Consider the following 25,883-nt stretch of genomic DNA (forward strand, 5'->3'; position numbering starts at 1 on the left):
TAAATGAGGTTTAAAGGTCGGCACAACACGGTGGGCCGAAGGTCCTGTATTGTGCTGTATTGTTCTATGGTTCTTAAAACGGGACGTGGGCAGTTGCCGTCAGGAGATCTGTGGAGAATTCAGCCGCGCCACGTTACTGCAGTACTGATGCTGGGGAGGTGGTCAGTTCTCTGTGCCTGGCTGCAGAAAAGGCTGCAGTGGAAGGTGAAGGAAAGATGCGGGGGGGGGGGGGGGGGGGGGGGGCGTGGTGCAGGGGAGGGCAGTAACCTCCAGTTGTGTGGCCAGCTCTTCCAGTCCCCGCCAATCACATCCCATGGACTGGCCTTGGGTGGGCCAGTCCCACTGTGGGATATGATCAGGGTGGCAGATGGCCAACGGGCCTGTTTCTGTGCAGTATGACTCTGACTACTGCAGCATCACACGGAGATGCTGATGACTGAGAAACACGCGGCAATGATTGTGCACATGAACTGAACATTGAGAAACAACTGATTGGAACATCGACAACACATTGAACATTCTTTAATTCACATCTGTTGTGGAGTTTGCTCCTTATTTTTTTTCTGCCCAATGATTGAAGGTCAGAGGTTGCACTTTACAGTGTCGTTCTATTTGGTAACCGTGGAAACGGCCACTGCGCGATCGACTCCGGGCCAGTGTCAGCCTCACTGGGGGGGGGGGGGATCGTGCCCCAGCCAGGTTCCCGATGGCACTGATTGGTGTGGGCTTCCTCCTTGCTGTGGGATCCAACGTTGGTTTTCGTTAGCAATTGTTTCCAGGTGAAGTTGTGACCTTCTCCGATTTGGTCCGGGCACTTCCGGTTACCTTCCCGTTAGCATGCGTGACCTCCGCTTGGGTCAGTTGAATGTGCACCAAGGTCCAGCCTTGGTCTCACCTCCAACCTCCTCGTGAGTTGGGGCAATATCATAAAAAACACAAGGACCCAGCCACTGAAATACCCAGGGGAGGCTGAAATTAAAGAGTCTCCATTCTGACCCTGGTCACTGCATTTGATCTCTTATTCCAAAGGTCAATGTCCTTGATGAAAAACACGATGATGCTGGAGGAACTCAGCAGGCCAGGCAGCATCCGTGGAGAAGAGCAGGCGGTCAATGCTTCGGGTCAGGACCCTTCTTCAGGACTGAAGATAGGAAAAGGGGAAGCCCAATACATAGGAGGGAAAAGCAGATCAGTGCTAGGTGGACAAAAGAGGGGAGGCGGGGTGGGCACAGGGTGGTGATAGGTAGATGCAGGCAAGACATGGTGATAGGCAGGTGCGGGGGAGGAGGGGAGAGCAGATCCACCGGGGGATGAGTCAAAGGTGAGGAGATAGAAAAAAAGAGAGGCTGGGAGAGGGAAGAAGAGAAGAAACATGGTGGATGGGGGGGGGGGGGGGGGGTGGGGATTACCTAAAGTGGGAGAATTCAATGTTCATGCCGTTAGGCTGCAAGGTTCCAAGACGGAAACTGAGGAGCTGTTCCTCCAGTTTGCGCTTGGAATTCTCCTGGCAGTGGAGGAGGCCGAGGACTGATGTATCTGTGATGGTGTGTGGGGGGGGGGGGGGGGGGGGGTTGGGGGTTGAAGTGACTATATCCTTGGACAAGTCAATATCCTTGGACAAGCCTTTTTCTTCCTCCCTCACTGTGTGGAGCCTTTTTATTTTATGCTCCTCATTGCCACACCTCTCCCTCACTGATCATCCCACCCTCACAGAGGGGCACCACAGAGTGCGGCTCCCTTGGGCCAGTGGATCAGGTGGGGGCTGGGGCAACACACAGTGAAATCACATTGTCCCCCTCCTCACCATCAATGCAGCTGGTTTTGTGGCTGTCACGGAGATGGGCCCCTTTAAGGTCTGATTACTCTCCCCGTGCACAACTCAGTGAGTCACGTCAATCGCAATGGTGCTCAGTGCCTGTTGGGAAACGCACATCTTGGGACTTGCTGTGTCTTTTGTGCTAGTGACCCTTGGCACCAATTCCACAGTGGGACCAGTCCTGGCAAGTTTAATGCACTAACTAGGTCTGGTCCAGTTTCTGGGTGAATCTCCGTGTGCGGTGTGAATAGGAGGAGACGAAACAAAATGTGAAACTACTGGGCTGTCACTGATGGACTCTGTGGGGTGCAAGGTTGGACTGGCCAATTATCAGAAATTACTGCTCTTGGTGCAGATGCAGGGAGGCTGTAGTGTGCCCAGTGGGAATATGAGATGCATTTCTTTGGGTTGTGTTGGAACAGTGTGGGAATCAGTGACAGACAGTGGGAGTGGGCTGGAGAGCTCAGGTGATTGGCGAAGGGAAGCTCTAGAAAGGCTAATGGTGGACCTAGTTGAGAAGATGAGTGAACATCTCCCACAGCCCTGACTCGGCTGATGCCCTCTTCCCTAAGGAACCCCATGGACCTCTAACTGAGGGGGAGCTGGTCAGTGCTGGGGATGGAGGAGGGTGCCGGCACCAGGAGGCACAGACGTACGACCTGGAGAACCTGAAAAGGCAGGGCAGACGGACAGGACAGAATGACGTGTAGCTTCCTTCCATTCCCCGCCAGAGGCTGGACTCAGAAAGTCTCATAGACGCACTCATAAACCTCAGCTTCAGCCTCCGCCGGCTCCACATCCACCCCCTGCAATGGAGGGAAAGCAAGGTTAAAGTCAGCCAGGCGGAGAACCAAGGGCAGAGTCAGCCGGTGGAGGAGAACCTTATCAGAAGGATCTGGATTCAATTCCCAGCCCGTGTGACCAGTGGGCAGGAACAAGCTTCCCTGGACTCTGCACTTCCAGAAAAATTAACCCTTTCCTGCACCTTCAGGACCTTTACCACACTCCACATCAATGACCTGGTAGAGTGAGACCACCCAACGGTCACTGAGACCACCAAATTGGCACTGAGCAGTGATTGAGACCACTTAACGTACATTGACTCTTGGTGAGACCACCCAACGGTAACCGAGTGGCCGTGAGCTCACCCACCATACTATGACTGCTCAGTGGGACCACCCAACAGATACCAATGGATCCATGAGACCACCCTATACGCCCACCGGCTGCAGGTCTGTGCGAGCTGTGCAAGCTGCTATTGGTGCGGGAGAGGTCGGCACTCACCCTCGGTGACTCGTCTGCAGCACAGGTGCTTTCCACGTTGCATGCGCCGTTATGAAGGGAGCTGTACATTGATTCCTGGGGTCTTTGGAGGGCCTGTGGGGGACAGAGATCAAGGATTTCACACCGCTTGACATATACCCTGGGACCCCTGTAAATACCGACACACTCCCCAAGGCCCTTGTAAATACCAACAACACCGCACCTCAGATCCCCTGTGAATACAGACACACATCCGGGGATCCCCTGTAAATACAGACATACACCCCGGTGACCCCTGTATATACAGACGCACTCCCCGGGGAACCCCTGTAAATACAGATGCACACTCCGGGGACCCCCTGTAGTGTACAGGCGCACTCCCCGGGGACCCCCTGTAGTGTACAGGTGCACTCCCCGGGGACCCCCTGTAGTGTACAGGCGCACTCCCCGGGGACCCCCTGTAGTGTACAGGCGCACTCCCCGGGGACCCCCTGTAGTGTACAGGCGCACTCCCCGGGGACCCCCTGTAGTGTACAGGCGCACTCCCCGGGGGCCCCCTGTAGTGTACAGGCGCACTCCCCGGGGGCCCCCTGTGGATACAGGCGCACTCCCCGGGGACCCCCTGTAGATACAGGCACACTCCCCGGGGACCCCCTATGAATACTGACACACTCCCCGGGAACAACTACAAATACATGCATACACTCCCCAGGACCCTCTGTAAATACTGGAACACTCCCCGGGACCCCCGGGGACCCCCTGTAGATACAGGCACACTCCCCGGGGACCCCTTGTAGATACAGGCACACTCCCCGGGGACCCCCTGTAGATACAGGCACACTCCCCGGGGACCCCCTGTAGATACTGACACACTCCCTGGGGACCCCCTATGAATACTGACACAATCCCCGGGACCCCCTGTAAATACAGACACTCCCAGGGATCCACAGTGAATAGAGACACACACCCCGGGAACAACTACAAATATACGTACACACTCCCCAGGACCCTCTGTAAATACTGGAACACTCCCCGGGACCCCCAGTAAATACTGGAACACTCCCCGGGACCCCCAGTATATACTGACAACCTCCCCCTCCCTGGGCACCCCCTGTAAATACTGACAACCTCCCCCTTCAAGGGACCCCCTGTGAATATAGACACTTCCCGTGGACCGCTTGTAAATACTGAATCACTCCCCGGGGACCACCAGTAAATACAGACACACTTCCCGGAGACTGCCTGTTAAAATTGACACACTCTCTGAGGGACCCCCTGCAAATATAGACACACTCCCCGGTGACCCCCTGTGAAAACTGACACACTCCCCGGGGACCCCGTCAATACTGACACACTCTCCGGTGAACCCTTGTAAAAACCGACACACTCCCCTGGACCACTGTAAATAAAGACAACACACACCAAATCCCCCACACAATACAGACACAGGCCCCAGGGGCCCCTGTAAATACAGACAAACTCACCAGGATCCCCAGTGAATCCAGACAAACTCACCGGGACACTCCGTATATAATGAAACACTGCGGAACCCACTGTAAACCCCAGGACCCCCTCTAAATACTGAAACACTCCCCTGAACCCCCTGTTAATACAGACACACTCCCCGGGGCACCCCCAATAAATCCAGACGCACTCCCCGGGGCAACCCCTGCAATTACAGACGCACTCCCCGGGGCAACCCCAATGTCCAGCCGCACGCTCCCTGGGGCACCCCCAATAAATCCAGCCTGGGGACCCCTGTAAATACAGCACAATCCCCGGAACCCCCTGTAAAGACAGACGCACTCCCCGGGTCATCCCCTGCAATTACTGACGCACTCCCCAGGGCACCCCCAATAAATCCAGCCACACTCCCTGGGGCACTCTGTAAATATAGACCCCAGTAAATACAGGCACACCCCCCGGGGACCCCCTGTGAAGACAGGTACACTCCCCAGGGACCCCTTGTAAATACAGGCACACACCTCGTGGCCCCCAGTGAATACAGACATAGTCCCCAGGGATCCCTGTATATACTGAAACACTCCCCAGGACCCCCTGTAAATACAGACACACACCCTAGGCAACCCCTGTAATTACAGACACACTCCCTGGGGCACCCCCAATAATTACAGACACACTCCCCGGGGCACCCCCAATAAATACAGACACACCTCCCGGGTCTCCCTGTAAATACAGAGAAACTGCCTGGGGACCCCTGTAAAGACAGGGCACGCTCACCGGTGACCCCCTGTAAATCCAGACACACTCCCCGGGGACCCCCTTTAAAAACTGACACACTCCCCGGGGACCCCTGTAAATACAGACACACACCCCGCGGCCCGCAGTGAATACAGAAATAGTCCCCAGGGACCCCTGTTATTACTGACACAGTTCCCGGCGACCCGCCGTAAATACTGAAACACTCCCCAGGACCCCCTGTAAATACAGACATACACCCCGGGGCTCCCCTAGTAAATACAGACGCACTCCCCGGGGCTCCCTGTATATACAGACACAATCTCCGGGACCCACGTAAGACAGGCACACTCCCTGTGGACCCCCTGTAAATCCACATACAATCGCCGGGGACCCCCTGTAAATACAGACACAGTCCCCGGGGACCCCCTGTAAATACAGACACTCCCCTGAACTACTGTAAATAAAGACATCACACACCAAATCCCCCAGAGAATACAGACAGTCCCTGGGGACCCCTATAAAGACAGGCGCACTCCCCGGGGCACCCCCAGGTGAACCCAGCCGTGCACTCCCCGGGGCACCCCCAGTGAAGACAGACATAGTCCCCAGGGATCCCTGTATATACTGAAACACTCCCCAGGACCCCCTGTAAATACAGACACACACCCAGGCAACCCCTTTAATTACAGACACACTCCCCGGGGCACCCTGTAGATATAGACACAATCTCCGGGACCCCAGTAAATACAGAGAAACTGCCTGGGGACCCCTGTAAATACAGCACACACCCCAGGACCTCTGAAAAGAGGGGGCACACTCACCGAGGGCCCACTGTAAATCCAGACACACTCCCTGGGGACCCCCTGCAAATACTGACACATTCGTCGGGGACCCCCTGCAAATACTGACACGCTTGCTGGGGACCCCCTTTAAAAACTGACACACTCACTGGGACCCCTGTAAATGCAGACACACCCCGTGGCCCGCAGTGAATACAGACGTGGTCCCCAGGACCCCTGTATATATTGACACAGTTCCCGGGGACTCGCCGTAAATACTGAAATGCTCCCCGGGACCCCCTGTAAATACAGACACACTCACTGGGGCCCCCTGTTGATACAAACACACACCCTAGGCAACCCCTGTTAATACTAATACACTTCCCGGGGCTCCCCTAGTAAATACAGACGCACTCCCCGGGGATCCCTGTATATACAGACACAACCTCCGGGACCCACTGTAAGACAGGCACACTCCCTGGGGACCCCCTGTAAATCCACACACACTCGCGGGGACCCCCTGTAAATACTGACACACTCGCCGGGGACCCCTTGCAAATACAGACACGTTCTTGGGGACACCCTGTAAAAACTGACACACTCACCGTGGCTCCCAGTGAATACAAACATAGTCCCCGGGGACCCCTGTATATACTGACACACTCCCCGGGGCTCTCTGTAAATACTGAAGCACTCCCCGGGACCCCCTGTAAATACAGACACACTCACTGGGGCCTCCTGTTAATACAGACGCACACCCTAGGCAACCCCTGTATATACTAACATGCTCCCCAGGGACACCCAATAAATACAGACACACTCCCCGGGGCTCGCTGTAAATACAGACACACTCCCTGGGACCCCTATAAATACAGAGAAACTGCCTGGGGACACCTGTAAATACAGCACACTCCCGGGGGACCCCCTGTAAATCCAGACACACTCCCCGGGGACCCCCTGTAAATCCAGACACACTCCCCGGGGACCCCCTGTAAATCCTGACACCCCTCCCAGGGGACCCCCCGTAAATACTGATACCCTCCCTGGGGACCCCCTGTAAATAATGACACACTCCCCCAAGACCCCTGTATATACGGACAGTTTCTATATTCCTTTTTTATGTTCCATCTCTCTAATTTCCCTCAGCAACAGATCAACCAGATAATATCATCAACAACTTATCACCATGGCAACCCTGACCTCACCCCTTCAGAAACATGCCACCTGTCCTATCCATCCCTGAACCCCACCCCCCTAAAAATTCAAACTCTCGTCCTTTCTTTCTGCCTCTATTCTGAAGAAGAATCTTTGATTTGAAATGCTATTTCTGTTCCTCATTGCACAGATGCTGCTTGATCTTCAGAGTGGTTCCAGCATTTTTAATTTTCGTTTCAGATTTCCAGTATCTGTAGATTTTTTGACTCCAACACTCCCAGGAACCTTCTGATCCGGACACGTGGCCACAGATCTCTTGAAGATGGTGACGGATTCTCAAGGGCCTTGTGTAAACAGGAACTCGCTGTACACAGAGACACACATCAAGCCACCTCCTGCGTGTTGACACTTTCCAGGTAGTTCTACTTCTCTCGTTAGAAGACACTCATCTCTGCTTCTCTCAGAACAACACATTTTCCTCGTTTTTCCAAAGGTAACAAACTGCCAGCCTCAGTTACTCTATAGTAAATCTGCAACACTCCATAACAACATAGCCTGAGGCTCTTTTACTGATTATACAATAATTTAATTGTCTCTGTTACTCAATGTGTAACACTCCCTGCCTCTGCTCCCTCGGGATAATACACTCCCAGGCATTGCTGCTCTCTTTAAACATACAGGTCCTCCCCAGGCTACCAACCCCCGACTTACGGACACCCTGTACATTCTCCTACTTCCTGTACTCATTCTCTTTTACTCTCTATATCACACGCCCTGCCTGTTACCCTCTGTTCAAGGCACACTCAATCCCTGTTAATCTCTAGTTAGCACTCTCCCAACCCGTTACCCTCTACAATACTCACACCTAGTCTCTGCTAACCTCTATATAATATTCCCCGTGTCCATTATTTCATTTATAGCAGGCTCCATCTCTGTTACTCCTGATTTAACACGTTCCCAGTTCCTGTTCCTCTCTACATAACATTGTGATACAAAGAGCACTCGAATCCCTTTGCTGTGAAGACCAACACACCATTTGCCTTCTTAACTGCTCACTCCACCTGCACGTTTGCTGTCAAGAACACTTGTCTCTTTGTACATCAACACTCTCCAGTCCAACAACATCGAAATAATATGCGGCCTTTGTCTGTTTTTACCAGAGTGAATCATCTCACATTTATCCACACTAAACTGCTTCTGCCATTTTTTTACCCACTCACTCAAAACCTGTCACTTCCAAGCCTCTCACAGTTCACAGTCCCACCCCGTTTAATGTCAGCAGCAAACTCAGAAACATGACATTCACTGCCTTGTTATGAAGAGCTGAGGCATGAGCAGTGATCTCTGCAGAACCCCATCAATCACCTCAAAAAAACCAACATTCCTGTCTGTTAACCACAGCCATTTGCTTTCCCCAACCTATTCTAACAGCCACATCCTCAAAATCTCTGCTAGATTTGCTAAACGTGATTTCTCTTCTAGAAATTCATGTTGACTTTGTCTATCCTGTTGATATTTTCCCATTTTTTTTTAAATCTCCTTATGGCTAAATGGAGGCTATTTGGTCCATCGAGTCTATGCCAGCTCTCAGTGCAATCTCTTCAATCCCATTCACCCCACCCCCCCCCCCCCCCACCCCCGCTCACTTATTTCCCTGTAGCTCATTCAGGTGGTCACAGGGGGAACCTGCAGACTCCACACAGTCTGAACCATGGGTCAGAATCGAAGCCCAGTCGCTGGAGCTGTGGGGCAGCTGCACTACCTGCCGCATCGCTTGATGACCCTGTTAGCTCATCCTTTGCAACAGCCTCGAGCGTCATCCGCACTACTGGTGTTAGAACGTAGAACAGTACCGCATAGGAACACAATGTTGTGCCAAACCTACTAAGCTAATGACACCTAATCCCTTCTGCCTGCGCCTGGTCCATGTCCTTCTGTTCTCTGCACACCCACATGCCTATCCAAGAGCTTCTAAAACACCCCTATCATATCTGCCTCCACCACCACCCCTGGCAGCACTTTCCAGGCACCCACCACTGTGTAAAAAAACTTGCCCAGCACATCTCCTTTGAATATTCATCCTCTCACCTTCAATGTATGCCCTCTGGTATTAGACATTTTAGTAAGATTCTGGCTATCTACTTTATCAATACCTCTCATAATTTTGTAAACTTCTATCAGGTCTCCCCTCAGCCTCTGACGCTCCAGGGAAGACAGCCCAAGTTTGTCCAACCTCTGCTTATAGCTCATACCCTCTAATCCAGGCAGCGTCCTGGTGAACCTCTTCTGTGCCCTCTCCAAAGCCTCCACATCCTTCCTGTAATGGGGTGACCAGAAGTGAACACAATACTCCAGCTTGTTGGGCTGAGGGTCTGTCATTGTTTGTGTTCGTGCTCCTTTTAGCCAAAGTGGGGTTGCGTCTCCAACCTGCTTCAACTATTCCATAAGCTGTAAACACATGGAAGATGTAACCAATACATCCACTGTTTCTGTGGTTTCCTCCTTTAGTACTTAGATGTAATTATCAGACGCTGGGATTATTATCCATGAATTTCTCCATGCTGTTTTCTCACTAATTTCCTTTAGTTCCTCACTCTCCATGGATTCTTGTCCCCTACCATTTCTGGAAAGTTCCTTTTGTCCTTGTTTCTCTTTATAGATTTTTGCAAAAGCTTTTAGTCTCATTCTTAATCATGGTTGCTCTCTATGTAACCCACACCGGGATTCTGCGTAACCTGCACCGGGGCCCCTGCGTAACCCACTTGCAATCTTTTACTCTCTATGTCACACTCCTAGTCTCAGTTGCCTTCTGTATACCACCACTGTCTCTGGTAATCTTTATATGACACACACGGTCTCAGTTGCTCTTTGTACACCACACACCCATTTTCTGTTACTCTCCACATTATACTATATCATTCTGTTCCCCCCCCCCCCCCCCACCGCCATATACACACTCCCAGTATCTCTTACTCTCTATATAAAATGCTCCCAATCTCTTTACTTTCTATATAACACTCCAAGACTCTGATACCCTCTAACCCCTTTAAAATCCATTAATCTCCACATCACATTCCATCTGTTACTCTCTGTACATAACACGCTCATTGTTTGCTGTATTTACTCTCTACGTACACTCCCAGTCTCTCTGTTCCTGTATAACATACTCTCTGTGACTCTCTATGTAACACACTCACTGTCTATAACTTAGCATATAATATTCCCAGCTTTTGTTGATCTCCATTTAACACTTGCCTAATTTCTGTAGCTCAGTACATAACACTCCCATTTTCTATTCCTCTTTATGTAAGATGTTCCCAAACTCTGTTACCCTCTGTTACAATTTGCAGTCCCTCATATATAACGCTCCTGGTCTCTGAACCTCTTGTACATTCTCCACACAGAATGCATGCGGCAGGCTCCGATGTACCTGGTGCTCGTGGAATGGTGTACTCACCATGTACGCATTCTCATCTTCTGGTGGTTCTACCACCCGTCCTCCCAAACTCTTGGTGATCGATTGCACCTGGGAAACAAAGAGCTCTGAAGTTAGTGATGTCTCAGACCCAGGCAATTGTGTGTCCACACTCCTAGCACAGCATCATGGATGTGGTGAATAAACTGGGATATACGTGGACAATCTCAACATTAGATGTTTCGGTAAAAACTGACAGAGCGCTCACTGTGGTGAATGCCCAGTTCCCCTCATAAAACGTAGCAAATCCCTCAACTGTAAAATGTATCACTATCCTTAGGTGTGCGGATTATAGACTGGGAACGGCACCCTCGGGAAAGTCTCACCACTTATGGGTACATTGATTACAAACTGTAACACCCTCCTCAAATATCCATTTCAAATTGTAGCATGATCCTTTAGGTGCTTCCCTCGGGAATATCAATTACAAACCACAACAACAACAATCTCGGATATATCAATTATAAACCGTAATGCAACCCTCGGGTAAATTGATGATAAAACTGTGACATGTCCCTCGAGTATATTAATTACAAACTGTGACATCTTTCTCGAGCCTTAGGACGTCAGAGATAGGATCTGGTCACATGGTTCCCTCAAACCTGCTCCATCACTCAGTAAGATCGCAGCTGATCAGATCCTCACCTACGTCCCACTCCCCTGCCTGATCCCCGTAACCCTTGATTTCCTGTAGTGCCTAAAAATCTTTCTCAGCTTGCACGTTTAGTGGTTCCTCCTCCACAGCTTTCTGTGGTAGATGATTCCAAAAGTTCACTAACTCTGAGAGAAAAAAATTCCTCCCCAACCCATTAAATTCATGACCTCTTATCCTCGGTTACATCCCTAGTTCTAGATTTTCCCACCAGAGGAAAGATTCAAACTTCCAAAATCTTTTGCTTCATGAGGGTCACTTCTGTTTGGAGTAAACTCCGGGGAACGTAGGTGTCATCTGCTCAACCTTGCCTCATGAGACAACCACTTCATCCCAGGAACCAATCCAATGAAGCTTCACTGAACTCCTTCCAAGGCAACTGGACCCTGCCTTAAATCAGGGGCCACAATTACATGCAGAACTTCAGATATAGTTGAAGCAAAAGTCTGTGCTGTTGCAGCAAAACATCCCTACTTGTATCCTCCAATCTTTGGAGCAAAAATCATTTCCCTTCCTAATCATCTTGCTGTTAACTTCCTTTGATTGTTATAAGAGAGTCCAGGTCTCTGAACAGCAACAAGCAGAAGTCTCTCACCACTAAAACAATATTCTATGCCTCTTTTTCTTGTTCTTCCTCCACCTGCAATACCTTGCCCTATGAGATTAAGCAGACTTGGTCTTTATTCTAGTTTTAAAAGAACAAGAAGTGATCTGACTGAAACATAACTTTCTTAAGGAGCTTTATAGGGTAGATATGAAACTGCTTTCGTGCCTGGGTTTGTAGAACCAGGGGTCAGTGTCTCAAAATAAGGGGCCAGCCAATAAGGGCAGAGGAAAGGAAGAAATTCTTCACCCAGAGGGTGGTGATTCTTTCGAATTCTCTGCCTGAGGGGGTTGTGGGAGAAGAGTCTGACAGAGTTAGGAAGACCGTTAGATGTTAAAGAGAACACAGAATGTGGGGTGGGTGCAGTAAAGTGGCACTGAAGTAAAAGATCAGCCACGATCTGATTGAATGCTCTAGCAGGAACGAGGGGCCTAATGGCCTGGTTCTGCTTTTAATTCTTATCTTCATTTGAATAAGACGTTAAGCTGAGGTGCTGTTGCTTCTTCGTGTTTATGTCCCAGCGCAACATCCTGAGATGAGTTGGTGTTTTCCCAAGAGGGCGGTGAGATCAGCAGACCCTCAACAAACATCGGTTGAAGAAGTCATCTAGTGACGCATGGGAGTTTCTCACGGACAAATTGGGTGCCGTGGGTCACACATCGCTACATTCGAATGGTCCCTCATTGGCTGCAGGGCACTTTAGACATCTTGAGTTACATAAATGTAAATCTTTCAGATTTATACTCGTTTAAATTCACCGTGCTGCCCAGATGTTGAAGCCTCAGTGATACTCTTGATCCTGGACTGGGTGAAAGGGGCTCTTCTAACAGCAGCCTGGAACTTACCTGGTCCGTGGCAGAAGGCTTGCGGGCATTCCCACTGAGAAGTTTCATCCAATAGGATTTACACCGGGAGCAGGTCTGAAATATGAAGAACACGTATGTAATTGGTCCTCGAGTCCGCTCGTTTGCGTGCCATCCAGTCAGATCATTCCAAACACATGTACATGAGGGTGGTACAAAAGGAAAACAGAATGTATAGTGTTACAGCTACAGAGAAAGTGCAGTGCAGGTGGCCATGACGAGGTAGATTGAGAGATCAAGAGTTCATCTTTAGTGTACAAGAGGTCCATTCAAGAGTCTTATAACAGCGGGATAGAAGCTATCCTTGAGCCTGGTGTTATGTGCTCTCAAGCTTTTGTATCTTCTGCCCGATGGATTTGGGGGGGGGGGGGGGGGGGTGAGGGAGAGAGTGTATAGGACCACAGGTTTGACCACCTGACCTGAGGGCCCTGTTATATCTGTGATGACACCACACCACCGTTCCCAAACAAACTCCGAATCTCACGCTCACACTAATATTTTTAAAACCTCAAGGGCTCTGAGTCCGTAACCTTTTCCAGGGGTGAATTCCACACCTTCAGGACCTCTGGCTTCACCGCCCCAAGGCAAGTTCAAAGCTTTTGCTGAGCTTTCGGATCAGGTCTTAAGGACGTCTGCTGGGGCCTGGATAAGAACAGGAAGGAGCAGGAGCAGGACCAGGCCATTTGGCGCATTGAGTCTGCTCCAACAGTCAATAAGATCACGGCTGATCCAATCTTGGCCTCAGCACCCCTCGCTCCCCACATCCCTTGATTCCCTGTCAGTCTCTGCGGTTGAACACATCCAACATCTGCAGCCTCCCGGGGTACAGTACTCCAAAGATCTGTGGCTTTCTGAGAGAAGAGATTCCTCCACAACTCAGCCTGAAGGGGTGAACCCCGATTCTGAAACTCTGTCCCCTGGTTCCAGGGGAGATGTACTCACAGCACACACCCTCTCAATCCCCCCCGCAGAGGTTTCAATGAGATCGTTTCTCATTCTTCCAACAGCCCCAACCTGTTCGACCTTATTTTGCATGTCTGATCCCAGGAATCAGACCAAGGAACCTACGATGGTCAATGTGGTCACCAGAACATGCATAGAGCTGACCTGAATGAAATTTATAAGCAGGATCACAAGACAGATAATGATCATCTCTGGACTATTGCCTGAGACACATGTAAACCGGCATAGTGTCCAACAGGTCCAAGTGTTAAATAGATGGCTTAAAGTGTGCTGTGGTGAAATGTGGCCCCAGCACTAGTACCAGTGGAAAGAGGCAGCTGTTCCACTGGGGCGTTCTTCATTTGAATTGGGCTGGGACCAGTGTCCTGGGAATTCGGACGACTGGGGCTGTAGATAGGGCTTTAAATGAAGTAAACTGGGGAAAGGGGTCTCAGGTGAGGGGGAGTTTAGAAATTCAACAAGAAAGGATGAGTTGGCAGTGTAGCGAGAGGGGCAACGATGAGGAGTGTAAAAGCAAGGGAGAGAGCAGAACAGTGACAGAGCAGCAGGAAACAGGGTCAGAGCAGGGAAGATGGGGACATGTCAGAATCAGGGGATCTACATCTGCGCAGTGGCACAGATAAGAGTAAACAGATGATCTGCTAGTCATTACAGGGATGTGGTAGCAAGGAGTCCAAGGCTGGGAAATGAATATTCCTGGGAAAATGATGCTCCAGAAAAGTAGAAGGCGGCTGAAGAGGGTGCAAGGGAGATTCCCCAGGATGTTACCAGGGATGGACCATTTCATTTATGGGTCTGTTCTCCCTGGAGGATGTTAAGAAGGGACATGGTTGAGGTATATAAAATTATGAGGGGTATAGGTAGGGCAGACTGCGGGAATTTTTTGCCCATATCAGAGGTAGCTAAAACTAGAAGACATAGGTTTAGGGTAAGGGGGAAGAGACAGAGTGGATCAGAGGGGTTCTTTTTTCACCCAGAGAGTACCTGGAACACACTGCCTGAGAGAATGGGGGAAGCAGGGTCACTGACAGCACTTAAGTGACTAGATGAGAATTTGAATCACCTAGGCATGGAAGGCTACGGGCCAAGTGCTGGGACTAATATGGATGCCCACTGGTGGGCATGGACATGATGGGCTAAATGGCCTATTTCCATGCTGTACCACTCTATGAGCTGAGGTTGGTCTGATAACAAAGGATGGTGGTCAGGTAGTGATGAGAAAGAGTCTAGACCAGGAAGGAGGGTTAGTTTGAAGGGAATTAAGAAACAAGGGGTGGGAAACACTGGTGGGAGTAGTCTTTTAACGATTGGATGTACTATTCATTGAGAAAGCACGTCAATCTGGCAAAGGTCCCCTCGAGGGTGAGTTCCTGCAATGCATTTAAGGTTCTCTGGAATAACGATTTGTGAACTCAGTTCAATGTGGTCATGCGTGATGAGACAGGATTAACTGGTGATCTCATGGTAAATGATCCTCTCAGAAAGAGTGATCATAATATGAAAGAATTTCACATTCATATTGAGAGGAAGACATTTAAGTCAGAAACCTCTTACGTGGGGGATAAGGGGGGATTGGATAATGCAGTAAAAGGTTTGACTACAAATTAGTGGTGGCATATATTTAAAGAAATATTTCATAATTCTCTGAATACAAATCCCATGAGAAAGATGATCCTTTCATGGCTAAATAGGTTAAGAATGGCATTATAGAGATAATAAAGTTGGAAAGAAGCTTGGTATGTCTGAGGATTGGGAAGGATAACTAAAACATTGATAAACAGAAGAAATTAGAATATGAATTTAAACTAGCAAAAAATAAAATATTTTACAAGCCTCTCCAAGTATGTGAAAAGGAAGAGAGTAGTAAAAATAAATTCTGGCTTGTTAAAAACTGAGAGTAAAAGAAGAGATCTTAAGCAAATATTTTACATTTACTTCTACTGTGAAGACCGATGCAAGCAAACCAAAAAGTAAGTAACCAAGAGGAAAGCAGCACAAAGAACTTCAGATAATCAATAACCATAACAAAATGCTGGGTAAATAAATGGGACAAGGGCTGATGGCCGGCATCCTTGGATTCTAACAGGTGGCTGCAGAGATGGTGCATGGGTTATCAGATCCCAGCAACTGCCTGGACTTTCAGAGGACTCCAGTGGATCTGAAAACAGCAAACGTAATCCTGATCCTCAAGAAAGAGGTGAGAGAGAGCAAGCCGAGACCCAAAGGTATCAGGAAAGTGCTGCATTAGTAGGGAAAGAATAATGTGATCAGGCACAGTCAACATTGCTTCATTTTATGAGAGGAATTAGAATTCTTTGAGGATGCAGCTAGCAGGGTAGATAAAGGGAAGCCAGTAGATGTGGTATACTTAGACTTCAAAAAGCATTTGATTAAGTGCCACATAAAAGGTTACTGCACAAGATAAATGGGTGCTATTATTGAGAGCAATATATTAGCTTGGCTAGGTAAATAATTGAGCAAACAGACAAATAAATAGACTGCAAGAGGGAAAGAGAAAACTACTGGGTCAGTTTCAGATTGCCAGCTACAAATGGCGAGATGACCCAAGGATCACTGCTAGGCTTGTAGCTACTTACGATTTATATAAATAATTTAGACTGGTGGGAGAGGGGCAAATCTTATTGGATCCAAGATTGCTGATGATACAGAGGTAGGTTATAATGCAAGTTGTGAGGAGGATGTGAAGTGTCTGTGCAGGATGTAGAATTGACGGAGGTTTATGGACAGATCAGGAATATAGTGGGAAAAGTAAGGATATCCACTTTGACAGGAAGAACATAAAAACAAACTGTTTCTTAAGTGGCGAGAACCTATTAATGTTGGTGATCAGAGAGATGTGGGCATCCTTTGGGGGGGGGGTTCAATGTGCATGACCAAGGGTGGCTTGGTAGCCCCACCTCTGGCCAAGCTGGACACAGCTTCCAGACTGACTCTGTGGCAGTGGATCGACACAAGCAATAAACTCCTTGACCTTGCCTTCACCATCCACCTGCATCAGAAGCGTCTGCCATGATGGTATTGGTAGATTGACCTTGTGGGGAAAGGTCCTGGATGCCCAGGCAGTGACTGTGCCCAGATGGGTCGTGGTGCGGTGTTGTTTTATTAGGACAACCGAGTGTGGTGCTATAACTGTGCTGAACGGGACAGGAATCACCTTGGCTCTGCCTGAACCGTGGTCTGACAGCAGCAGCAGAACTGTAGCCCGCTGTAGCCTTGCTGGGCACCATCTCCTTCCCCTCACCTCAGCACCACAGTTAACTCAAGGGACCAGCCCGGGTTCATTGAGGAATGCACCAAGCGAGGCTGGTGATGGGTGCACTGAACAGCAAAAACAGCACGGAATAGACAGAGCTGAGCACTGCCGACTGATCAGATCACCGCTCTGCGGTCCCACCACCTACTCCTGAGGAGGCAGCTCCAAGAACACCCCCCTGCACTCGGCATGTGGGGTGAAGCACTTATAACCACATTCAGTCAGGGCAAGGGCAAGGTTCCCTCCTGAGACCCCAGTGTCACTGAAGCCGGTCTTCAGCCAATTCCATCAACTCCACGTGACGTCAAGGATCAGCCGAGAGACTGGATGGGGACCAGACAACATCGCAGTGGAGTACTGAAGACCTGCTCTGCACAGTGAACCATCCCCTAGCCAAGTGGATCCTGTAGAGTTACACACTGTCCTGGAACATCACATGTTGACATGCTAACATGGGGCACTTACTCCGTAATCACCTGATCACCCTTACTCAATTTGGGTTTCACTGGCACCTCTGGGTCCAGACTTTTGTCGACATGTGGAGCAAAGAGCTGAGCTCCAGAGGTGAGGTGGGAGCCACAGTGCTCGACATTAAGACAGCAACTAACCAAGTGTGCCTCACGGAGCCCTGGGAAAACCAGCCTGTGGCCAAAGGGAAAACGCGTCCATGGTTGGTGCCATGGTCACACGAAGGTTGTGGTTCTGAGCCAGAGTGGGCCCAATTCAGCCCTGCGTCACTGGAGCAGCTCCACCCTCCGTCACTGGGTCACAGCCCCTCCGTAACTGGGACACTCCGAACCCTCCATCACTGGGCCCCTCCGTCACCTGACCACCCCTAACTCCTCCGTCAGTGGAGCAGCTCCACCCTCTGCCACTGGGTCACCCCTACCCCCTCCGTCACCGGGACACCCCTACCCCACTCCGTCACCAGACCACTCCTCTCCTTCTCCATCACCGGGACACCCCTACCCCTCTCCGTCACCGGGACACCCCTACCCCCCTCCGTCACCGGATCCACCCCTACCCCCCTCCATCACCGGATCCACCCCTACCCCCCTCCGTCACCGGACTACTCCAGGCTCCGTACCAGTGCATTTGGTCACCCCCAGCTGCGGGTGGTGTTGCCACCCAGTAATCTTACTGACCTTTCTTTTGATGATGACGACCACTGTGACGGACAGACTGTAGATCACCAGGGCCAAGGAGATCCCCACCAACAGGTACACCAACATTTGACGTGGGGGCTCTTCGCTTGCTGCAAATGTAAAGCAAAACACTGCAGACAGTGACAATCTGAAATGAAAACAGACAACGCTGGAAACACTCAGCAGGTCAGGCAGCATCCATGGATAGAGAGAGAGAGAGAGAGAGACAGAGACAGAGAGACAGAGACAGAGAGACAGAGACAGAGAGAGACAGAGACAGAGAGAGACAGAGACAGAGACAGAGAGAGAGAGACAGAGAGACAGACACAGAGAAAGTGTTCATGTTCCAGACTGAAAGCCATTAACTGTTCCTCTCTTCACAGACACTGCCTGACCTGCTGAGCGTTTCTGGCATTTTCTGCTTTATTTGACGTCTCCCCCTGGTGGGAGAGTGTTACAGCCCGACAACTGATCTACCTGCTGTGTGCAGCTCGATCAAGCCCTCGCTAAAGCCCTCAACCTCAGTCAACTTCGGAACCTCAGCTGTTAAAACACAACCACCCCGAACAAACCAGGCTGACTGTCCCTGACCAACCTGAGTCTCCCCACACGATGACAGATTCCTCTGCTACAGTTAGTCCCAACTGATCCATCCCTTCCTCCTTGGTTACCCACTGACTGTTTCTCATCAACAAATTCTGTCAAACTGGTCAAACACAAATCCACACTGTCCTGCCTTAATTATCCATATTCCCCCAGGTAACTATCAATTCTGCTAGTCTGGTTGAAGGGTCTCGACCCGAAACGTCGACTGTCCGTTTCCCTCCACAGATGCTGCCTGACTTGCTGAGTTCCTCCAGCATCCATTGTGTGTTGTTCCAGATTCCAGCATCTGCAGTCTCGTGTCTCCTGGGCATACCTTTACTCTTGTTTTTGAATAAGGAGCAACATTCCAGCAACTTCAGTCCTCTGGCCCCATTTCTGTCACCTAAGAGCGGCAGAGGACCATGGTCTGTGCCCCTACAATGTCCACCTGTATTTCCCTCTGCATCCCAGGATACATCCCCCACCTACTTTAGCTCCAGCCAATGTTTTTTATACCTTTATGCCATCAATTTTTAGCATACCAGTGCCTCAACTGGCTCCTCCTTCACCACTAGTTTGGTCGCAGCCTCTGCCGTACTGAAGACAGATGCAAAGTACTCATTTAGCACCTTAACACTCTCCTCAGCATTCAGGTACAAGTCCCCATTTTTGCCTTTAACAGGCCCCACTCCTCCACGTTCTACCCTTTTACTAGTTAAATGCCAATAGACTACTTTGTATCCCTGTTAATGTGGGCAGCTATTCTTTTCTCATAACATCTTGCCCCTCTTATCCTGGTTTTCACTTCCCTCTGATTCTTTTATAATTAGCCTGGTATTTGCATACTTGGTATTTGTTTCATCTTCCTCTGTGTCTCTTCCATCATCCAGGGAGCTCTGGGGTTGTTTGTTCTTTCTTTGTCCCTCATGGGAATGTGTCTCAACTGGACCTGATCCATCTCTTCCTTGAAAGAAACCCATTGTTCTGTTACAGTTTTGCCTGTCAACTTTTGGTTCCTGTTTAACTGGGCTAAATCCACTGTCATCCCATTGAAACTGGCCTTCAGTTATTTTTACGTTGGATAACTGCTTCTCCTTTTCAATAGCTAATCTAAATCCTATGATGTTATGATCACTATTGCCCAAATGTTCCCCATTGAACCAACTCCCTCCCCAGAACCAGAAGCATCTCAACCTGAAACGTCGACTGTCCGTTTCCCTGTGCAGATGTTGCCTGACCCGCTGAGCTCCTCCAGCGGCTTTTGCATTGCTCCAGATTCCAGCGTCTGCGGTCCCTTGTGTCCCTTGACAATACCTCCTTCCTTGTTGGACCAGAGACCTACTGTTTCAGGAAACCATCCTGGACACATTTTAGGAATTCTTCACCCTCTCTACCTACCCCAGTTTACACGGGGATAATTACAGTCCCCCAGTAAGACCCCTCCACAGTTTTTGCCCTCTCTGTAATTTCTAAGCCTATTGGCTTTTCTCTATCTCTACCTCTCCTTGGGAACCTATTGAACACAGGATACATTGCTTCCCTCTCATGGTGGGCCAGTGCTTACCCACCACACGTAGCAAGGTCCCTCTCCCGACGAAGGATTTGGATTGAGTTCTCCCGTGGCAGTAGTACATCCCACTGTAGTTCATGCCCCTCACAGTCAGCTGCCAGACCTTGTCTGATTTGGACACAAAAGTGGAGTCTGTGGGTGTGCTCAGTGCATTGCTGAGCATGTCCTTGTAGAGCAGCATGGTGACGGAGACGGCCTTCGTCAGGGGCGCCGACTTGTTGGTGCTTTCACATCTATACTCACAGTGGAAGCTCACATCTTCGTTCACCACTGCAACCACAATCAGTTGTTTCTGCTGGATCTGACAAGCAAATTCTGTCTGACCTGAAATGTGCAAACAGACTCAGAGGATCAGAGGGGGATACAGCACAGGAACAGGCCCTTCGGCCCACCACATCCATGCTGACCTTTGTGCCCATCTACACTAATTGCATTAGGACTGTATCCTTCTATGTCTTGCCTATTCAAGTGCCCGACTAAATGTTTCTCACACATAGTGATTGTATCTGACTCTACCAGCTCCTCTGGCAGTGCCTTCCAGAGATCAACCACTCTCTGTGTAAACAACTTACCCCTCAGAACCCCTTTAAAACCCCTTCCTCTCACCTTACACCTATGCCCCCACCACGGGAGAAAGATTTGACTCTCTACTCTATCTATGCCCCTCAATACACTTCTGTCAGGCCCCCCTCAGTGTCCGACGCTCCAGAGAGAACAAGTGTGTCTAACCTCTGCTCATGGCCAACACACTTCAATCAAGGCAGCGTCCTGGTAAACCCCTTCTGCATCCTCTCCAAAGCCTCCACATGCAGCAACCAAAACTGCACACAATACTCCAAACGAGACCTGACCAATGTTTTATACAGCTGCAACGGGACCTCCCGACTTTTATACTTAATGCCCTGACTGATAAAGGCAAGTATGCTGTTCACCTTCTTTCCCACCCTATCCCCTTGTACCCCACGACCCCTCTGTACATCAATTCTCCTCTGGGTCCTGTCATTTACAGTATACAGCAAGTATACCCACCAAGCGTGGTCTAACCAGCGTTTTGTAAATCCAACACAAGTTTCCAACTTGTGGTTAATCCCTGCTCAGGTAACGAGGGTGCCCTTTCACCCCCACACCCCAGCCCAGGCTGACAGCTGATGGGAAGGTCCTGAGGCAAATATTGTGCCCACCTTCCAACCAATACTACTCTTGGACCAACCAGGACCCTGACCATCGCCAAGCGAGGGGTGTAGAGCAGCTACAGGAAATAGAAGCTGCACTGAGAGTGTTAGATGCGGATTAAAACTGTAGAGTACACACTGAAGCTTGGTGCAGCCACTGCAAAGACTGGCAGGGATGGGGGGGTGGGGGGAGACCATAGTCTAGGGTCCTCCCTCCACTGTACAGCAAGAGGCTGGGACCAGCTTCAAACACCTCTGGCTACTTGGGGAACGTGCGTGGATGAAGAATTGACAGACGTTGACCTGATATTGACCTGGGCAGGCACAGTAGTGTAGCGGTTAGCGTAACGCTATTACAGCGCCAGCGACCTGGGTTCAACTCCGGCCGCTGTCTGTAAGGAGTTTGTACGTTCTCCCCGTGCCTGCGTGGGTTTCCTCCGAGTGCTCTGGTTTCCTCCCACATTCCAAAGATGTACGGGTTAGGAAGTTGCGGGCATGCTATGTTGGTGCCGGAAGCGTGGCGACACTTGCGGGCTGCCGCCAGAACACTATGCAAAAAGATGTATTTCACTGTGTGTTTCGCTGTACATGTGACTAATAAAGATCTTAGCTTATATGAATGTTGTCAGCGAGTGTAATCATACACGGTACACAGGCTGGTAACAGAGCGACAGACCCTCAGAGAGCAGAAACAGGCCCTTCAGCCCATCGAATCCATACTGACCACCAACCACCCATTTACACTAATCCTGCACTGATCTCATTTCCTTTTATTCTCACCACACTCCCATCGACTCCCCACAGTTTCTACCACGCACCGACACGCCAGGAGCAATTAACAGCGGCCAATTAACCAACCAGCTCATCCGGGGGAAACACACAGGGTCCCAAGGAGAACATGCAAACTCCACACAGACAGCACCCGAGGTCAGGATTGAACCTGGGTCTCTGGAGCTGTGAGGCAGCGGATCCACCAGCTGTGCCACTGAGCCGTGCCTGTAAATGGCTTACATTGTACAAGTTTAAATATCGTGAATAAAGCATATTTAATTTGATGTTGTAAAGAACGGGAAGGTTAGACTTAACCAACAGGCCAAACTGCTCAACAGGAACATGGCAACCTTTTGGTGCACTGTGTGGGTCTGAGAGGGGAGGGGAGCAAGTGACCAGGGTCTGACCCCTCTCCCCCTCCCCTCAGCCTCTCGCTCACTGTGCTCGGCTCCCAGCGAGCTCTGCTGGTAACAGGGAGTAGTCAGGAGCAGCAACTGGCGAGGGGCTGCAGCCAGTCAGCGCGGCCTGGAGCCCCCTCCTCCCCACTTCCAGGGGCCACTAGTGGCTGTACGCCGGCCGAGACGCCATTGGTTGGCTGCTCCGCGTCCAAAGATGCCGCCGCGACATTGCTGGTGGATAGGGACGGGTTGTAGGCAACGGGTATCTGTGCCCTGGTGCTCTGGGCAGTGAGGGTGTCCCTCTGTGAACCAGTCGCGTGTGTCGCTGCAGGAAGTGTGACCCAGCAGGGAGCCTGACCCTTCCTCTCGTGGGACGTTCGAAGTGTTGCCCAGTGTCGGGAGGGAGGGAGGGAACATCCCGGCCAAGATCATCTCATAGAATCACAGATACAGCACAGAAACAGGCCCTTCGGCCCATGGGTCCGTGCCAGCCATCAATCACGAATCTACCCTAACCCATTTCACTGTCCCCACGTTCCCACCAACTTCCCCTAGATTCCACCCCTCACCTACACACCAGGGGCAATTCACAGCAGCCAATTAACCCACCAACCTGCACGTCTTTGGGGGATGTGGGGGGAAACCCAAGGGGTCACAGGGAGAACATGCAAACTCCACACAGACAGTGCCGGAGGTCAGGATTGAACCAGGCTCTCTGACCCTGCGAGGCAGCAGCTCTACCCACTGCGCCGCTCCAATCTCCTGTTTCATCTTCCTCCTGTCCTGTGTGTTGCCCCTCCTCCTGTACAGAGGTCCCCTCGAGTACTGAGCTACAGGAAGTGACGTGGAATCAGACAAAACCCAGACCCCGCGAGGGCCGAGACCTCCGCCTCTGAGCTGCACTATCTGCTGATGAGTGGCAGTGAGGGGGCTTTGACTGGGAGCCGAGACTGGGGACCGGAGAGCGGGAGGGCCAGAGGGGCAGGTCAAGGGTCGGAGGGCACCATTTTTGTCTCCTACCCCGGGGTCACATTTCCTTCCTCAGCACCAGCTAGGGGTGTGACTTCCATCCAGTCCTGCTTAGGTACAATCGAGGCGGAGAGACAACAAAACCCCTGTCCAGGGTGTCGGTCACCTCCTGTTCCTTCCTTGGGATAAACTTAAATTGGGGCCAGAGTTTGCTGAGATCTCTGTGCCTGTGAACTGTGTGTGACATAGTCCAGCTCTGCTCCGGAACAGGCTGATTATAGACAGTGTTCTACTTGGGTCCCGTATTTAAGGAGGGATGTGCTGGCCCCTGGAGAGGGTCCAGAGGAGGTGCAGAAGAAAGATCCCAGGTATGAAATGCTTAACATTTCAGGAGTGTTTGTCGCCTCTGGGCCTGTACTCAGTGGAGTTCAGAAGAGTGGTTGGGGGGGGGGGGGGGGGTGGGGGGGAGAAGTCGGGGGAGGATCTCATTGAAACCTACTGGATACTGAAAGATGTGGACAGAGTGGACGTGGAGAGGATGGTTTCCATCAGTGGGAGAGTCCAGGATCCGAGGGCACAGCCTCAGAATAAAAGGGACGTCCCTTCAAAACTGAGATGAAGAGGAATTTCTTCAGCCAGAGGGTGGTAATTCTGTGGAATTTGTTGTCACAGAGGGCTGTGGAGGCCAAGTCATTGGGTGTATCCAAGGCAGAGACTGATAGGTTCTTGATTGGTGAGGGGGTTAAAGGTTATGGGGAGAAGGCGGGAGAATGGGATTGAGTAAAAATAAATCAGACATGACTGAATGGCGGAGCAGTCTTGATGGGCCGAATGGCCTAATTGTGCTCCCATATCTTATGGAACTCATTCCCGCCTCCTTCTGAGCCCATGGGATCCCATCTGCCTTCGTCAGCTCTGGCTTTGACTGCCCCAAGGCTTCCCAGCTCCTCTCCGTAAACCTGAGGTCACCAAACTCCACCGCGGACCCCTCACTCACCGTCACCCTGCCACAGCTCTCGGTTAAGGAACCCCTCAATGCTCAGGTTCCCACTCCCTCCCTTCCTCTGGACCTCCCTCTCCACACATCTCCACTCCTCTCCCTCCCGCCGCCTCAGAACCTGTGCCTGTGGTCCGGTGTCAGACACCGTTCTGTCAAACTCCCGTGGAAGTGCCTGGCACCGAGTTCAAGTTCTCCTCTCCCCAGGCGAGCAGGAACTAGATTCCCGACAATGTTTCCCATCACAACACCATCTGGTTCAAATGTTGGATCCTACCTTGCCGGATGTAAAGAAAGAGCCCAATCAGGATTCTCCCGGATAGAGACATTCTCCTGCCTGTCTCTGCTCACTTTGTCAGGAATTCAAAGCAGGAAGTCTGTCGTTTGGTTAAGTTCCTCTTGTGGGTTTTGAGTTAGTAATAACCCAAACTGAAATTGAGTAACATCCCCTTCTCATCATGTGATTGGTGCAGGGAACTTGGTTCCATTCCCTCAGTCCATCTCCCACCAACCAGTTCTCTGGCTCTTCCTGTAACTCAGAGGCTGGTGTCAGAGGCCACGTCCTCTCTGCCCAGCCTCTGGGGGATTCGAGCAGCCCTCGTGCTAAACGTGTGACGGTCAGTAATGGGAAGGGCAGATGAGGTGTTAGCGGTACCACTAGCTTCCCTTGAACAGCAGTGGTGTTCACTGTGATTGGCAGAGCTCTGGCTCTGGATGCAGGAAACAGGAGCAGCCTGCTGTCATTCAATGAGGTCATGGCTGATCTGTCTCTGGTATTTCCACTCTTGCTACTCGGTCTTAATGTCTTTTGTGCTCAGAAATCCAACAACTCGTTGCTTCACGAAGGCTAAAGTGTTGTCAAGGATGCCTGCCACCCTGACCATTCCCTTCTCTCTCTCTTCTACCTTCTGGGAGAAGATACAGGAGATTGAAAGCCCGGACAACCAGACTCAAGAACAGCTTCTCCCCCACTGCTGTCAGACTCCTGAACCGATCCCCTCTCTCACATCCCCTTCCCGCTGGGGCTGCCACATCCTCCGACTCTTTGTTCTACCTCTTCCATTATTGTCACTTTAGCATTTCTTTTTGCACTGCCTCAGTTTGCACTACAATCTTTGCACCGTTCTGCTGTCTTGAGCTCATCACCGTATTCATTATCACCATGTATACGTTTACTCTGTGAGCTCCACGCGAGCAAGAAATTTCATTGTACCCTGGTGTATATCACAA

The 25,883-nt window shown here is 50.6% G+C and overlaps 1 protein-coding gene across 4 annotated transcripts; it reads right to left on the reverse strand.

Moving 5' to 3' along the window:
- Positions 1-512: 512 nt before the first annotated feature.
- Positions 513-25,033, reverse strand: LOC127585576 (uncharacterized). Of its 4 annotated transcripts, none has more exons than XM_052043147.1 (8): positions 24,931-25,033; positions 20,341-20,670; positions 19,623-19,736; positions 18,192-18,301; positions 12,792-12,866; positions 10,673-10,741; positions 3,101-3,193; positions 513-2,622 (listed from the first exon to the last, which is right to left on the reverse strand). In XM_052043147.1, the coding sequence occupies exons 1-8, from the start codon at positions 24,980-24,982 to the stop codon at positions 2,557-2,559; spliced, it is 909 nt and encodes a 302-aa protein (XP_051899107.1). In that variant the 5' UTR covers positions 24,983-25,033; the 3' UTR covers positions 513-2,556. The 4 variants fall into 4 exon arrangements, with proteins under 4 accessions (XP_051899107.1, XP_051899106.1, XP_051899109.1 ...); XM_052043146.1 differs by having other exon boundaries at positions 18,192-18,322; XM_052043149.1 differs by lacking the exon at positions 19,623-19,736 and having other exon boundaries at positions 20,590-20,670.
- Positions 25,034-25,883: the final 850 nt, after the last annotated feature.

The sequence above is a fragment of the Pristis pectinata genome, chromosome 33 (genome assembly GCF_009764475.1).
Source record: "Pristis pectinata isolate sPriPec2 chromosome 33, sPriPec2.1.pri, whole genome shotgun sequence".
Lineage (NCBI taxonomy): Eukaryota > Metazoa > Chordata > Chondrichthyes > Rhinopristiformes > Pristidae > Pristis > Pristis pectinata.

Coding starts and splice junctions, on each gene's coding strand:
- LOC127585576 (XM_052043146.1), bottom strand. CDS start 24,982: ATGTCTCTATCCGGGAGAATCCTGATTGGGCTCTTTCTTTACATCCGG. Junction 20,671..24,930: donor CTTTCTTTACATCCGGCAAG/GTAGGATCCAAC, acceptor TGCACATTTCAG/GTCAGACAGAATTTGCTTGT. Junction 2,623..3,100: donor CTGCAGACGAGTCACCGAGG/GTGAGTGCCGAC, acceptor CCTCCATTGCAG/GGGGTGGATGTGGAGCCGGC.